At 42.0% G+C, this 16,610-nt stretch overlaps 1 protein-coding gene across 1 annotated transcript in view; it reads right to left on the bottom strand.

Moving 5' to 3' along the window:
• The window catches only part of LOC139382041 (protein O-GlcNAcase-like), a 34,738-nt gene extending 25,061 nt beyond the window's left edge, over positions 1–9,677 (bottom strand). Inside the window, exons 1-5 of the mRNA XM_071125990.1 lie at positions 8,918–9,677; positions 1,380–1,431; positions 1,079–1,176; positions 550–680; positions 96–267 (exon numbers count right to left, since the gene is read on the bottom strand). Coding sequence (XP_070982091.1) covers positions 96–267; positions 550–680; positions 1,079–1,176; positions 1,380–1,431; positions 8,918–9,089 — 625 coding nt within the window. The 5' untranslated portion in view covers positions 9,090–9,677. The remainder of the gene's footprint in view (positions 1–95; positions 268–549; positions 681–1,078; positions 1,177–1,379; positions 1,432–8,917) is intronic.
• Between the last annotated feature and the right edge of the window lie 6,933 nt (positions 9,678–16,610).

Raw genomic sequence — 16,610 nt, 5'->3', positions numbered from 1 at the left:
AGGGAGACAATGAAAAACATACATGACATTTATATCTTCCTTCAACTTTGAATCTAGACCAAATTTCAGTAACAACATACAGGGTTACCTGTTACCTGTGGGGCAGAAGAGGAAGGTCTCAGGCTCTCCCAGGTACTGAAAGATCTCATTGGTGATGGACACCTGGGCATGGGCGAAGGAGCTGAACACTTCCTTGTCGGCGGGGCACATGTTGTGGTCGATGTCGTCAAACAGTAAGGCAAATGACTTGCAGCCAAAGTGAGTCACCTAATGGAGAGAATGAATAATGATATTTTATGTTAAGACTCCGGCAAACGAGTGAGTGCAGACCGTCAAGGATGTAGAGGCTATGTATTCCATCAAGGATGTAGATTAGACTATAGGCCTGCATTCTTAACTGTGGTTAAAGGTTATCGTTATTAGCAAGACAGTACTCCTCTAACCCAATCCTAAAATCTCTATACGCACATAAGGAGTTACTGTAGTGCGTCGTCTGCAAGGAGGAAGGAGAGATGCATTAAAAAAAAAAAAAATGTAACAGTTGGTTACCTGGTCCAGTTTCCTCTTGAGTGTGGACACTTCTTTCTGGTTAGAGAAGGTGATGTCTAGGCCTGGGGAGATGGCATAGATGAACTCGGTCCCATACTCCTTCGCAGCACTGATCAGGGTCATCAGTTGTTCTATAAGAGAGAGATGCATTAGTTTCAGATACTATTTCACATCAGCGTGACACCCACTCACACACACTCAGTAGGGATGTGAAATATGTGAGGCATGGTTTGTTTATTACATCGCTGTATTGTAACTAATATTTCAAATATGTCCTGAAATGCTGAAGGGGTGCTCAGACATAGGAATGTAAAACAAATGCTATGAGTAGGTTCAAGGTGGCAACTTAATTCCCTTCGAAAATGTTTCATGCTGACGCGTTTCAGAGCAAGCTTCTTTCTCAAAGCAGAGCACTATTGCAACAATCACAAGCAGCAACACCTGTGCACTTTTGTTTGTTTATTACATATTTGTCTGTATATGTGACAGGAATCAGTCCAATCCATGGCCATGATGAGACAACCTTTACCTGCTTCTTCTACTGAGTACATCTCTCTCCAGAACATCCTGTGTTTGTAGTCATCTTTAGGCGCGTAGAGGTATGTGTTCAAGCCCCATTTCTGCTGTCTGGGGAACAACACATAGTGATTAACACAGGCGTGACATGGTGACATGGTTTGTTTTGTTTATCACAGAACATATTGACTACATTGATTTAAGCCATTTCTAATTTGATGACATTGAAAACTTCAGTACATTCACTGATCCCATTATGATAGAGCACTATTCAACACCATATGCCAGCCTGCTGTACATAACCATTAAATTACCTCCTGAACAGCTCTTTCCTCTGTTCCATCGTCCATGGCCGGCCGTAGAAGCCTGTTGCAAACAAAAGAAGAAAGATTGCCATTTAAGCCCTTTGTTCTACTTACCCAGAGGCTTGCGGATGCTATTTGAATGTCTCAGTGTGCAGTATGAAGGAAGTTAGCATTATCTCACGAAACTTCAGCTAACTAGTGAGCGCAATGACTGGATAAAAACGGTATCCACGAGTTCACCCGACTCTGGGTAAGTAGAGAAATTAAAGAATCTTAAATGACAGAATCTCGCAGCATCCCTTTAACAGACAGCAAACATTCCAGGCCTGCAGACATCCACCCCTATCTATTCCCCTGGCTGTGTACATTCAGCTGCCATGTGTGTGCCCTGAAGACTGTATGGGTGTTGCATCAGGCTCCTCCTTGATCAGTGTTTTCCACACATAGTGTAGCAAGAGGCTGTTGTTTAGCAGTGTTTTTTTGTAGCTCATGTGATGGTAGAGTTTGTGAAACAAATACCCACTGGATTGATGAAAATAATAATATAATTCTGCCAGGTCATTTCATTGGGCTACGTTGTACAGTTGTGGCCAAACGTTTTGGCCACAAAAGGACCAGCTGACATCATGTCAGTGATTCTCTCGTTAACACAGGTGTGAGTGTTGACAAGGACAAGGCTGGAGAACACTGTCATGCAATTGAGTTCAAATTAGAGGTCGACCGATTAATCGTAATTGCCGATTAATTAGGGGCGATTTCAAGTTTTCATAACAATCGGAAATCGGTATTTTTTAATGAAATACAAATGGTATAGAGGGAAATAGTCCTATAATAACTACAACTTCTTACCTGGGAATATTGAAGACTCATGTTAAAAGGAGCCACCAGCTTTCATATGTTCTCATGTGCTGAGCAAGGAACTGAAGCGTTAGCACATACTGCACTTTTATGTTCTTCTCCAACACTTTGTTTTTGCATTTTTTAAACCAAATTGAACATGTTTCATTATCTACTTGAGGCTAAATTGATTTTATTGATGTATTATATTAAGTTTTTAAAAAATGTTAATTCTATATTGTTGTAATTGTCATTATTACAAATACATGTTTTATATATATTTTTTTAAATATAAATCGTCCGATTAATCGGTATCGGCTTTTTTAGTCCTCCAATAATCGGCGTTGAAAAATATTAATCGGTCGACCTCTAGTTCAAATAAGAGACTGGAAGCTTCAAAAGGAGGGTGCTACTTGGAATCACTGTGCTTCCTCTATAAACCATGGTTACCTGCAAGGAAACATGTGCTGTCATCATTGCTTTGCACAAAAAGGGCTTCACAGGCAAGGATATTGATTCCATTAAGATTGCACCTAAATCAACCATTTATCAGATCATCAAGAACTTCAAGGAGAGTGGTTCAATTGTTGTGAAGGCGGCATCAGGGCGCCCAAGAAAGTCCAGCAAGCGCCAGGACCGTCTCCTAAAGTTGATTCAGCTGCTAGATCGGGGCACCACCAGTACAGAGCTTGCTCATGAATGGCAGCAGGCAGGTGTGAGTGCATCTGCACGCACAGTAAGGCGAAGACTTTTGGAGGATGGCCTGGTGTCAAGAAGGGCAGCAAAGAAGCCACTTCTCTTCAGGAAAAACATCAGGGACAGACTGATATTCTACAAAAGGTACAGGAATTGGACTGCTGAGGACTGGGGTAAAGTCAATTTCTCTGATGAATCCCTTTTTCGATTGTTTGTGGCATCCGGAAAAAAGCTTGGCCGGAGAAGACGAGGAGAGCGCTACCATCAGTCCTGTGTCATGCCAACAGTAAAGCATCCTGAGACCATTCATGTGTGGGGTTGCTTCTCAGCCAAGGGGGTGGGCTCACTCACAATTTTGCCTAAGAACACAGCAATGAATAAAGAATGGTACCAACACATCCTCCGAGAGCAACTGCTCCCAACCATCCAGGAACAGTTTGGTGACGAACAATGCCGTTTCCAGCATGATGGAGCACCTTGCCATAAGGCAAAAGTGATAACTAAGTGGCTCGGGGAACAAAACATCGATATTTTGAGTCCATGGCCAGGAAACTCGCCAGACCTTAATACCATTGAGAGCTTGTGGTCAATCCTCAAGAGGCGGGTGGACAAACAAAAACCCACAAATTCTGACAAACTCCAAGCATTGATTATGCAAGAATGGGCTACCATCAGTCAGGATGTGGCCCAGAAGTTAATTGACAGCATGTCAGGGCGGATTGCAGAGGTCTTGAAAAATAAGGGTCAACACCGCAAATATTGAGTCTTTGCATCAACCTGCATCAAACTTGTAATTGTCAATAAAAAGCCTTTGACACTTATGAAATGCTTGTAATTATACTTCAGTATTCCATAGTAACATCTGACAAACATATCTAAAGACACTGAAGCAGCAAACTTTGTAAAAATTATTATTTGCGTCATTCTCAAAACTTTTGGCCACGACTGTACAGTCTCCACACACTGGCCCAGGTTTTTAGCATAGGTAGTAAAGCTCTCATTCCTGGACTGCAACATTGTAAGATTGTGCCCTCCACGACACTTGATATACATGGATTACTATATTTAGATACTTAAAATACTACCTAAGACACTTTGGCTATTTATCTCCATACTCAATAAATGGTGAAACAGTATGTGTGATGGTGTGCTTTGTCCGGTATGTATATGCATGAAACGTACATTATTGAAAACATGTCTCGCACTCAGTCGTAGTTAGTAGAATAATGAATTTATTGACAAGATCTTAGCACTCAACTTTTAGAAGGTTAGTAGGAAATGTAATCATTTAAACCACCTAAATATACTCCCAGTCAATGAACATTTAGTATTTGAAACTAAAACATTAATTTCCCAACTGCTTTTTCTATAATCCTACAGGCTCTTTGTCATTCTCCATACCTTATATTCTAATGCATCCAACATTATGTACGCTCACCATGGTATAGGGAAGCTGCTGGTTTAGAACTCTGGTTTAGAACTCAAACTCTGGATTTCTTATTGCAGAGCACATTGTACAACTGTTTTTAGAGAATATTGTATTGCAAGGTATGCTATGCCATATGTACTGGCTAATATGCAACTGTCATTTTTAAAGTTCCATTCTATCTACAAGGCTTTTATTTTGGGCTTCTATTCAAAATATATGATTGAATTTCTTTAAGCCTGCAGTTAATTACTTGAAATTAGACAATCACGCCAAAACATGATTCAACAATTGAACTCACTGACAAAGAGATGGCTCATGAAACACAAATTGACATTTACAGTAGAAGGATAGTCTAAAACATTGGCAAGCTTTCAATAAATTGGCTAAATGGTCAACGTAGTTACCTCTTCATGTGAACAAGACCATTCATATGGTACGCTGCATATTTCAAATGCACTCAAACATATATTTCTTATTTCAGTCTAGAAGCTAGCTACCTATATCTGTTCCTCTTCATCAGACTGTAGCTAGCGTTTTCACAAGAGGCTGTGTTTACATCGTAGATAGAAGCAGGCCATTGGCTACCTTCATCACAAGGGGTATGTACAGGAGTTCTGGTTGGTTTAGTTTAGCAGGCAGTGTTGAAATATACTATTTATGAGAAAATGTGTAATAATTGAAGGTGCCAACAAATGTTATACATTTTTTACTGCCATTACAAAGAAAAACAGAGGCAGATAAACCAAAAAAACAACAACATCTAACCACGCACTTAGCTGTTCACTCCAATTTGCATACCACCTCAACAGATCCACAGACGATGGCATCTCTACTGCACTACACACTGCCCTTTCCCACCTGGAAAAAAGGAACACCTATGTGAGAATGCTATTCATTGACTACAGCACAGCATTCAACACCATAGTGCCCTTAAAGCTCATCAATAAGCTAAGGATCTTGGGACTAAATACCTACCCCTGCAAATGGATCCTGGACTTCCTGACTGGACGCCCCCAGGTGGTAAGGGTAGGTAACAACACATCCGCCACAGTGATCCTCAACACAGGGGTGCGTGCTCAGCCCCCTCCTGTACTCCCTGTTCACTCATGACTGCACGGCCAGGCACAACTCCAACACCATCATTACATTTGCCGATGACACAACAGTGGTAGGCCTGATCACCGACAACAACGAGACAGCCTATAAGGAAGTCAGAGACCTGGCCGTGTGGTGCCAGGACGACAACCTACCCCTCAACGTGATCAAGACAAAGGAGATGATTGTGGACTACAGGAAAAAGAGGACCAAGCACGGCCCCATTCTCATTGACAGGGCTGCAGTGGAGAAGGTTGAGAGCTGTCCACATCACCAACAAACTAATATGGTCCAAGCACACCAAGACAGTCGTGAAGCAGGCATGACAAAACCTATTCCCCCTGAGGAAACTAAAAAGACTTGGCATGGGTCATCAGATCCTCAAAAGGTTCTACAACTGCACCATCGAGAGCATCCTGACTGGTTGCATAACTGCTCGACCTCCAGCCGCAAGGCACTACAGAGGGTAGTGAGAACGGCCCAGTACATCACTGGGGCCAAGCTTCCTGCCACCCAGGACTTCTATACCAGGCAGTGTCAAAGGAAGGCCATAAAAATTGTCAAATACTCCAGCCACCCGAGTCATAGACTGTTCTCTCTGCTACCGCATGGCAAGAGGTACCGGAGTACCAAGTCTAGGTCCAAGAGGTTTCTAAACAGCTTCTACCCCCAAGCCATAAGACTCCTGAACAAATAGTCAAATGGCCACCCAGACTATTTGCCTTGCCCCCCCCCACTCTGTGGTCATCTATGCATGGTCACTTTGATAACTCTACCTACATGTACATACTACCTCAACTGGCCGCTGCCCCCCGCACATTGACTCTGAACCGCCAACCCCCGTATATATTGTTATTTTTTGCTGCTGCTCTTTAATTACTTGTCTCTTATTCTTAATCATATATATTTTTTAACTGCACTGTTGGTTAGGGGCTCATAAGTAAGCATTTCACAGTAAGGTCTACCTGTTGTATTCGGTGCATGTGACTAATACAATTTGATTTGACTCAACGAGTGGTCTGAGGCAGGTGTTAGATTACGAACTTTTCAAATACAAAGTTAATGGCTTTGGGAAACAGCTCGAATATTTAAAGAAGCACTATGCAGGAAACGCTCAGCAATTTCCTGGTTGCTAAAATTCTAATAGTTCACCTAATTTCAGTTTATGTGACAAAACAAACAGTGTAGATTCTCTAGTGTAGAGAATCATTGTACCATCTAAAAGAGGTGTAAAATGTATTTTCCATAACCAAAAATATTGTATTTTCAGCTGTTTGAAGCTGGTGTACAAAACTTAAGATCGAAACTTAGTAAAGGGAAGCTAAGAGATAGCTCACACAGAACAGAGAGAACAATTAGAATAGATCAAATCAAATGTTATTTGTCACATGCGCCAAATACAACAGGTGTAAACTTTACAGTAAAATGCTTACTTACAAGCCCTTAACCAACAATGCAGTTTTAAGAAAATCCCCCCAAAAAGTAAGAGATAAGAATAACAAATAATTCAAGAGCAGCAGGCTAAAGTTAAATCTAGACTTGGTTTCCTCTATCGTAATTGCTCCTCTTTCACCCCGGCTGCCAAACTAACCCTGATTCAGATGACCATCCTAACCATGCTAAATTACGGAGACGTAATTTATAGATCGGCAGGTAAGGGTGCTCTCGAGCGGCTAGATGTTCTTTACCATTCGGCCATCAGATTTGCCACCAATGCTCCTTATAGGACACATCACTGCACCCTATACTCCTCTGTAAACTGGTCATCTCTGTGTAACCGTCGCAAGACCCACTGGTTTATGCTTATTTATAAAACCCTCTAAAGCCTCACTCCCCCCTATCTGAGATATCTATTGCAGCGCTCACCCTCCACATACAACACCTGTTCTGCCAGTCACATTCTGTTAAATGTCCCCAAAGCGCACACATCCATGGGTCGCTCCTCTTTTCAGATCGTTGCAGCTAGAGACTGGAACGAGCTACAACAAACACTCAAACTGGACAGTTTTATCTCAATCTCTTCATTCAAAGACTCAATCATGGACACTTACTGAGAGTTGTGGCTGCTTTGTGTGATGGATTGTTGTCTCTACCTTCATGCTGTTGACTGTGCCCAATAATGTTTGTACCATGTTTTGTGCTGCTACCATGTTGTTGTTATGTTGTGTTGCTACCATGCTGTGTTGTCATGTGTTGCTGCCTTGCTATGTTGTGGTCTTAGGTCTCTCTTTATGTAGTGTTGTATGTTTTGGCCTATAATTATATTGTATTTATTGTTTCAAAAATATATCCCGGGCCCCCGTCCCCACAGGAGGCCTTTTGGTAGGACGTCATTGTAAATAAGAATTTGTTCATAACTAACTTGCCTAGTTAAATAAAATTAAAAATCAGTTAATAACAATAGCGGGGCTATATACAGGGGGTACCGGTACATAGCCAATGTGCGGGGGCACAGGTGACGAGGCAATTGAGGTAATATGTACATGTAGTTAGAATTGTTAACGTGACTCAGATCTACAGCTTCTTAGGAGAAGGGTGCAATTGCAGCTTGCATTTCGTGGCGTTCCTGCATGTGGGCATGCAGGACACCCTCTATACTTCTCTGTCGGTACATTTAGAAGCTAGGACAGGCGGGAGGTGGGAGCGCTCCAGTACAGTAGGTGGCGTTAATGCACAATCACGTTGTATGCCAGCCGCTGATAAACCACCCAGAAGAAGGGGTGGGGGTGACAACTAGGTAGCCATACACCGGTAGACTGTGTCTTTCATCCTGGTGTCGCCCCAGCCTCTCACCTGCTGTGCTAGCAGGAGGAGGGAGGCGACCGGTATAGTGTCCTTTCACCCCCGCCTGTCAGGCAGTGTTTTCCCACTGTTCTGTTAACTACAGTGAGTGCAGGTGTTCGGCAGGCGGGAGCGAAGAACACTGTCTACCGGTTTTGCTCCCGCTAGCTAGCAAGGACTCCGGGAGGCGAAAAAAATTCAGATAATACATTAAATGGGATGCTAGAGGGGGGGGGGGTCCTGAATCCCATTGCATGTGGAATGCCCACATGCAGGAACACCCCAAATTGTGGGCTGCAGTTGCACACAAGATCGCTTTTTATAGACTTGCTTTCAATGAGAATGACAGGTCTATAACTCACATTTCTATGTGAATTTGGTTAGGTGGCCCAAGCAGTTACATATTGCAGCTTTAAATTGCTCCTACGAAGTTTCTAATGATAGCCTTATGATGCTTTTGGGAAAGCAGACATGATCGATTTAAAAAATAATGACATCCCATAGTTCCTCCGAATGGGTCATCGACCTTGAACAGTTGTTAATAGTACAATGGAGTGTTAATAAGTGTCCTGCATAATCACAATTATTCTGGCATTCTTTCTGCATTTGACCAGTATGCAAATCTTGTATGCATCAACATCACAACACGAAAATCACTAGCTATACCAAATCAATGTGATTTTTGTTCAATATAATATGTTCTCCTCACCCTCCACGACTCCACTGATGAATTTCCTGCGGCCCGATAGTTCCACCCCGATGCTTCTCGGTTCTTCCACTGAGCCAGGGGCTTCTGAACCAGCCTCAGATGGCCCCGAGCTTGGGCTCGCCTCAACCTCCACTTGAGACGTCCCCACCACCGCCTTACCTTTCTGAACCATTTCTATAGACTGTCTGTTATCGTAGCTAGCAACAGACAGGGTTTAGGGGAGACGAGGGGAGTATGACCCGAAACTCCGACAATAGGTTAGCAGGCCATCCGGACGACTTGAAAGGAGAGGGGAAATGAACCGTGTAACGTTAGTTTACTGACAATCCCCGGCGTTGTTCACAGGCCGCAGTGTGAAAAAATATTGCTCGACTTGTCTGTCCAAATTAGATTCTTGCAAACTATTTTCTAGTAAAACGAAACGAAAGCTACTAGCTTCAGTTAGTTGCCAATCTGTAAAAATAAATAAAGAAAAGGTCTATCTAATGTAACGTTGCTGACTATCGTCGTGTACCGCTGTGCTAAAACACTTAATTCAGAATAATATTCGTTTACATATTCGTGCGCTAAAATAATAAAATTACGAGTAATCAATGAACGTTATGATTTTTTCCCCGTTGAATATATTTTCGTCTTCTAGATTTTCCCTGGTTTTCGCAGCTTCTTCCTGTTTACACCGATTGCGCATGCTCAGAAGACTGGATCAAACCAGTCACAACCGGACTTTTGTGGCAAAACACAATTCCATAACCAAGATAGTAGAGTTCCATAACCAAGATAGTGGACATCTTCTTCTTTGGGTTGGCATCCAACTTTTGGGTGCGTACGCCGCCACCTACTGTACTGGAGTGTGAGGCCAGTCACGGCCGACCAACATTAACATCCAGTAATACAAAATTGGGGAAAAGGAGAATTACCCTGCCAGCTATTAGCCCACACAAAAAGTGAAAAGCACCACCCCATTCTACAATTTACCCCTACCTAATCCTACTCCATGCCAACGGTTTGGGAGGACAGAACACTACCACTCAACACCCCCTGCAAATCTTCTGCAGTAAAATCTCTCAATCCCGAATACTTCAATGCAGCTGCCGCCAACCTCACCCTGTACCCATCTTTCACTACCACTCTCTTCACTGCTTCAGGATACAACACTTTGTGTTCTACTCTAACCCCGGCAACCTCAACCTGCTTTTCTCTCACCGGACACCACTGATCTCCAGTCCCATGGGCATTGGAGTCACCAGACTCGGGCTTTCAGGGCTTTGGCCCTGACTGATTTTGCCTCAGCCCCGACTCTTTTCCTCTGCTGGCATGGTGTAAAACAAACTGGGCAACACTCCAATCATGTGCCCTACCCTTTTAGTGCTGCCTAAAACCATAACGTCTGTGTACGGTGGCACTTTATGAGGAGGAGTCAAAGTGGTTTTCCAAAGTCATTTTTGATTTGTCCTAAGAAATTATATTTTGGCGCGCGCAAAGTTGGGAACAAGAGACTATTACTATAGCACATGCTATTACTATAGCACATGTTGTTAGCGCATGAAGATGTTATTCAGAGTTATTGAACTCACAAGTAAGCCATATTCGAGTAACTTACATTTCAACATGTTGACTCAAAAGCTGCACTGACAGATAATTTATAGAAGATGGACATATGGTATTTATTCTTGAGAAAGAGGGTGAGAGACGCAGCTCGGCAAACACAGAGACTGCTGTATTTGCAGGAGTAAGTGAAGAGATTTTGTGTGTGTTTACAATACAATTATTTAGCATCTAGCGAGCTACAGTTGAAGTCGGAAGTTTACATACACCTTAGCCAAATACATTTAAACTCAGTTTTTCAATGTTCCTGACATTCATTCCAAGTAAACATTCCCGGTCTTAGGTCAGTTAGGATCAGCACTTGATTTTAAGGATGTGAAATGTCAGAATAATAGTAGAGGGGATGATTTCTTTCAGCTTTTATTTCTTTCATCACATTCCCAGTGGGTCAGAAGTTTACATACACTCAATTAGTATTTGGTAGCATTGCCTTTAAATTGTTTAACTTGGGTCAAATGTGTCGGGTAGCCTTCCACATGCTTCCCACAATAAATTGGGTGAATTTTGGCCCATTCCTCCTGACAGAGATGGTGTAACTGAGTCAGGTTTGTAGTCCTCCTTGCTCACACACGCTTTTTCAGTTCTGCCCACAAATTTTCTATGGGATTGAGGTCAGGGCTTTGTGATGGCCACTCCAATACCTTGACTTTGTTGTCCTTCAGCCATTGTGCCACAACTTTGGAAGTATGCTTGGGGTCATTGTCCATTTGGAAGACCCATTTGCAACCACGCTTTAACTTCCTGACTGATGTCTTGAGGTGTTGCTTCAATATATCCACATAATTTTCCATCCTCATGAAGCCATCTATTTTGTGAAGTGCACCAGTCCCTCCTGCAGCAAAGCACCCCCACAACACGATGCTGCCACCCCCATGCTTCACAGTTGGGATGGTGTTCTTTGGCTTGCAAGCCTCCCCCATTTTCCTCCAAACGTAACGATGGTCATTATGGCTAAACAGTTATATATTATGTTTCATCATACCAGAGAACATTTCTCCAAAAAGTACAATCTTTGTCCCCATGTGCAGTTGCAAACCACAGTTTTTTTTATGGCCGTTTTGGAGCAGTGGCTTCTTCCTTGCTGAGCGGCCTTTCAGGTTATGTCGATATAGGTCTCGTTTTCCTGTGGATATCGATACTTTTGTACCTGTTTCCTCCAGAATCTTCACAAGGTCCTTTGCTGTTGTTCTGGGATTGATTTGCACTTTTCACACCAAAGTATGTTAATCTCTAGGGGACAGAACGCTTCTCCTTCCTGAGCGGTATGACGGCTGCGTGGTCCCATGGTGTTTATACTTGCGTACTATTGTTTGTACAGATGAACGTGGTACCTTCAAGCGTTTGGAAATTGCTCCAAAGGATGAACCAGACTTGTGGAGGTCTACAATTTTTTTCTGAGTTCTTGGCTGATTTCTTTTGATTTTCCCATGATGTCAAGCAGAGGCAATGAGTTTGAAGGTAGGCCTTGAAATACATCCACAGGTACACCTCCAATTGACTCAAATGATGTCAATTAGCCTATCAGAAGCTTCTAAAGCCATGACATAATTTTCTGGAATTTTCCAAGCTGTTTAATGGCACAGTTAACTTAGTGTATGTAAACTTCTGGCCCACTGGAATTGTGATACAATTTATTATAAGTGAAATAATCTGTCTGTAAACAATTGTTGGAAAAATTACTTTGTGTCATGCACAAAGTAGATGTCCTAACCGACTTGCCAAAACTATAGTTTGTTAACAAGACATTTGTGGAGTGGTTGAAAAACAAGTTTTAATGACTCCAACTTAAATGTATGTAAACTTCTGACTTCAACTGTATATTGCTTGTGTATGTGTTTGTCTGATCAGAATATTCACTGAGAAGGCTCTGAGACTATGCCGTCTCTGTAATAATATAGGAGCTCCAGGAAAGCAGAACTTCAGACAGCAAAGAAGAGAGGGGAGCGAGAGAGAGTAGCAGGAGGTACGGAGAGAGCATAGAGAGGTCCACACAAGACAAACATGTCATATTTCTCTCAAGCCAGAAGTAGTAATTCTTGCTAAACCTTACCTCTCAAAAAAGAAAAATGCCACTTCTGACATATCCTGTGTGTTTAAACTGTTAGACCCTGATATGTTCCCATCACTGAAAGCAATCATACAGGCCGCGCTAACCATCCCAGTAAAGCAGCTGTGAGAGATCTTTCAGTGCATTAAGATGCCTACATACAGTGGGGCAAAAAAGTATTTAGTCAGCCACCAATTGTGCAAGTTCTCCCACTTAAAAAGATGAGAGGCTTGTAATTTTCATCATAGGTACACTTCAACTATGACAGACAAAATGAGAAGAAAATAAATCCAGAAAATCACATTGTAGGATTTTTAATGAAGTTATTTGCAAATTATGGTGGAGAGTGGCGAGCACGTGCAGCCAGTCCTTTGTTTGCACCGGTGGAAGGGTATATAGATTCCATAGAGACTCCTGCAGTATCCTTGCTAAACAGCCCGGCACTGAATTGTGTCTTGAGAGTGTCTTCGGAGTAGTTTAGTAAACATTCCAGGATGGCCCTCAAAGGGTAGGTGGCACTGCTTTGACTGATTAGGCGTTCACCCAAAGTCACATCCACTTGGGAGAAGATGGTCGCCAAGGGGTAATTAATAAGACTCACTTTGGCATCATTTGCAATATTAGTACCATCTCTTTTGGTCACTTTGAGATGTAAATGCAATAAGGTGTTGTTGAGGTTCAGGTAGTTGTCACCGTGGCCTGGTATGAAAAATTCTAAATGACCATTGTCTGTAATGGCAGAGAGTGGGGCTATCTCCACATAACAGGACCTATCTATTGAAAATTGGGTTAAGGGGGCCGTGAAAAGATCGAGCTCTGTCTTTATAGCTTCAGAGGACATGCGGTGTAAAAGAGCCATGTTGCTTGTTCTTTTAGAAAATACTTCTGAGTATTCCTTTTGACGTTTTTGGTCCAGACCTCCTCACTTTACCACGTCTTTGACTTACTGAGTTTATTTTAACGGTTAACCTCCGCTTTTTAGGGGCAGGCCTGCCCCTTATACCCAGAGGTCTCTTTTTTGGTCTTCGAGGCAACAGCATAAGCCCGGAGCCTTCTTGATGCTCGGCATCTAATGACGCCCTTCTGGTCATAGCATTGGCTACAACCTCATAATATTTTTAGCAGCTGATTTTATATGTGGTTTGGCTATATTGAGGCCTCTCTTTATAAACGGTAAAACCATCCTAAAGAGGTTACGAAATGTCTCCTATCCCCGAACCGTACATGGTCGGGGATCCGTGATAGCCGGGTAATCCATTACCCACTTGATCAACATAGTATGAGACATAGCGGTTAGGGTCGAGATGGTGGTTGTGTTTCATAACCATTTTTAAAAAATTGTATTATGTTTATTAAAAAAATATATATATAATACTAATAATATATTAGATATGTAGAGAGGTTTTGGTGGGTCTAAAGTGGAGTTTTACGATATGTAAATTCAATGTTTTCGTTCTGATCCGTTTTAAGATCAACCAGAATGTTTTCAATATATTTCTTGCTTACAAGTACATAGTATGGCTTGTCATAGTTAACAGTGACTACATCACCATCCTTTCCCTCTATATGCACTGTTCTCAGGGGTTCACATATCTGTCTCCTACCCTTTGATAGGATATGATGTCGGTATCCACAAATATGTTGTAAAAACCCAGCATGTATATCCGCAGGGAATGGGAATAATCTCTCTCACATACGTCCATTTATTTGAACTCATCCCCAACATGTAGGCTAAATTACCGCTGGTCTTTATACCCCCATCAGCAGCCACTGAGATTTGTATACGTTTATGAACAGGGTTGTAGTTCAAGAGTATTTCCATATTGTTCAGGGTTAGGTGTTCGTTCAACTCTGAGACAATCCTGTCGACGGTTCTATAGAACCCTTTTTTTAACCTTTATAAGTTTTGGGGGTTGCAATATCCTTTTGCAATAAATATCACGGTCCTTATCCTTGATATTATACCAACTATGGGGGCATGTTATCTCGCTGAGACCTACTTCCCAGGCCTCTGATAACTCTATAGGCTTTGGAAAATTGGTTGTATAATTCTAACTTTGGTTATTCATATACTGTATCTATAACCGATAACATGTAGCGATTTCCATCATTTTTTATCTGCAAGGGCCTGCATGTCACATAGATCTGCCTGAAACTGGGACAAGGAATGGTTAGAGAACTATTTTGTGGAAATTGTTTTCACACAGGTTTATACAGTGTAAGCATCCTGCTCTGCTCATTCATTCACTTGAGCAGTGCCTAACCTGCTACCTGTTTCTTCGGGTATAGCTCTCTGTAACCGCTCCTTACCCCCATAAGACCCTGGGTTAGAGGGGGTATAATACATGTTTTTCAACATCTGCTCCGCCATTCTTCTTGCCTCTCTGATGTACAATAACGTTAATGAGCCCCTTTCAAATAACAAGAACATTTCATTTTCATTTTGAATTTATGATGTATACAGACAATTCAGGATACGTAACAGGATACTAGTCTCCGTTTTCTCAACGATCCAGGTATGCAACACCTTGTATATTTGGTTTATATTTACAGGCTTGTGTCGATGAATTTTTTGATATTATATAAGTATATAAACAAAAAATATGATACGTTACAATTTAATGGTGTTTCAAACAAATAAAGTAAAATCTTAGACAAGGTTGTTTCTAGTTCTTCAGAATCATCCACAAGACGGGATATCAGTTGTGTCCATTGTAGACTCTCGCCCGTATGTCGTACATGATTCATCATTTGCTCAATTTTTAGAACACGCTCTGCATTAGCCCATGTATTGTGGGTTGTGTAGAACGATACATTGTTCACTTTATTTCCAATCATTTGCTGCATAACATTTGTAAGTTCTCTCAAAATAAATGTTGTATTTATTCTCTCTAACATCGTATGCATATAGTTACCCATTGCTTTACATCTAAATAAAAAATATGTATTGTTACTCGGTCTCTTGCAGTTTATTGAGCCAGAAAGTCACCACACCAGCCACCAAAGCTTCCTTGTATTTGTTGTCGTCCACCAGGGTGTGCCGGATTTCTTTGAGTTTCTCGTGGATGTAGATAGCCTCCTTCAGTTCATGTAGGAAAGCCTCTGTTACCCCGTGGGAATAGACGGCACAAGACCCATAGACTCCAGGGCTCTGACCGTCGAAGGTATAAACCGCCTGGACCACAGTCTTTTCACCAGCTCCTCAAAATGGTTGAAGAAGTAGTACCGTGGGGGGTCGTATAAACATGGATGTCGTCGTTGGCTGGGGTGATTGAGCTCACAACCGATGCATTTTTCTCTTATACAGTGCCTTGCGAAAGTATTCGGCCCCCTTGAACTTTGCGACCTTTTGCCACATTTCAGGCTTCAAACATAAAGATATAAAACTGTATTTTTTTGTGAAGAATCAACAACAAGTGGGACACAATCATGAAGTGGAACGACATTTATTGGATATTTCAAACTTTTTAAACAAATTAAATACTGAAAAATTGGGCGTGCAAAATTATTCAGCCCCCTTAAGTTAATACTTTGTAGCGCCACCTTTTGCTGCGATTACAGCTGTAAGTCGCTTGGGGTATGTCTCTATCAGTTTTGCACATCGAGAGACTGACATTTTTTCCCATTCCTCCTTGCAAAACAGCTCGAGCTCAGGGCGTGCAAAATGATTCAGCCCCTTTACTTTCAGTGCAGCAAACTCTCTCCAGAAGTTCAGTGAGGATCTCTGAATGATCCAATGTTGACCTAAATGACTAATGATGATAAATACAATCCACCTGTGTGTAATCAAGTCTCCGTATAAATGCACCTGCACTGTGATAGTCTCAGAGGTCCGTTAAAAGCGCAGAGAGCATCATGAAGAACAAGGAACACACCAGGCAGGTCCGAGATACTGTTGTGAAGAAGTTTAAAGCCGAATTTGGATACAAAAAGATTTCCCAAGCTTTAAACATCCCAAGGAGCACTGTGCAAGCGATAATATTGAAATGGAAGGAGTATCAGACCACTGCAAATCTACCAAGACCTGGCCGTCCCTCTAAA

The sequence above is a fragment of the Oncorhynchus clarkii genome, chromosome 23 (genome assembly GCF_045791955.1).
Source record: "Oncorhynchus clarkii lewisi isolate Uvic-CL-2024 chromosome 23, UVic_Ocla_1.0, whole genome shotgun sequence".
Classification (NCBI taxonomy): Eukaryota; Metazoa; Chordata; class Actinopteri; order Salmoniformes; family Salmonidae; genus Oncorhynchus; species Oncorhynchus clarkii.
This window is presented reverse-complemented; position numbering and strand designations above follow the sequence as displayed.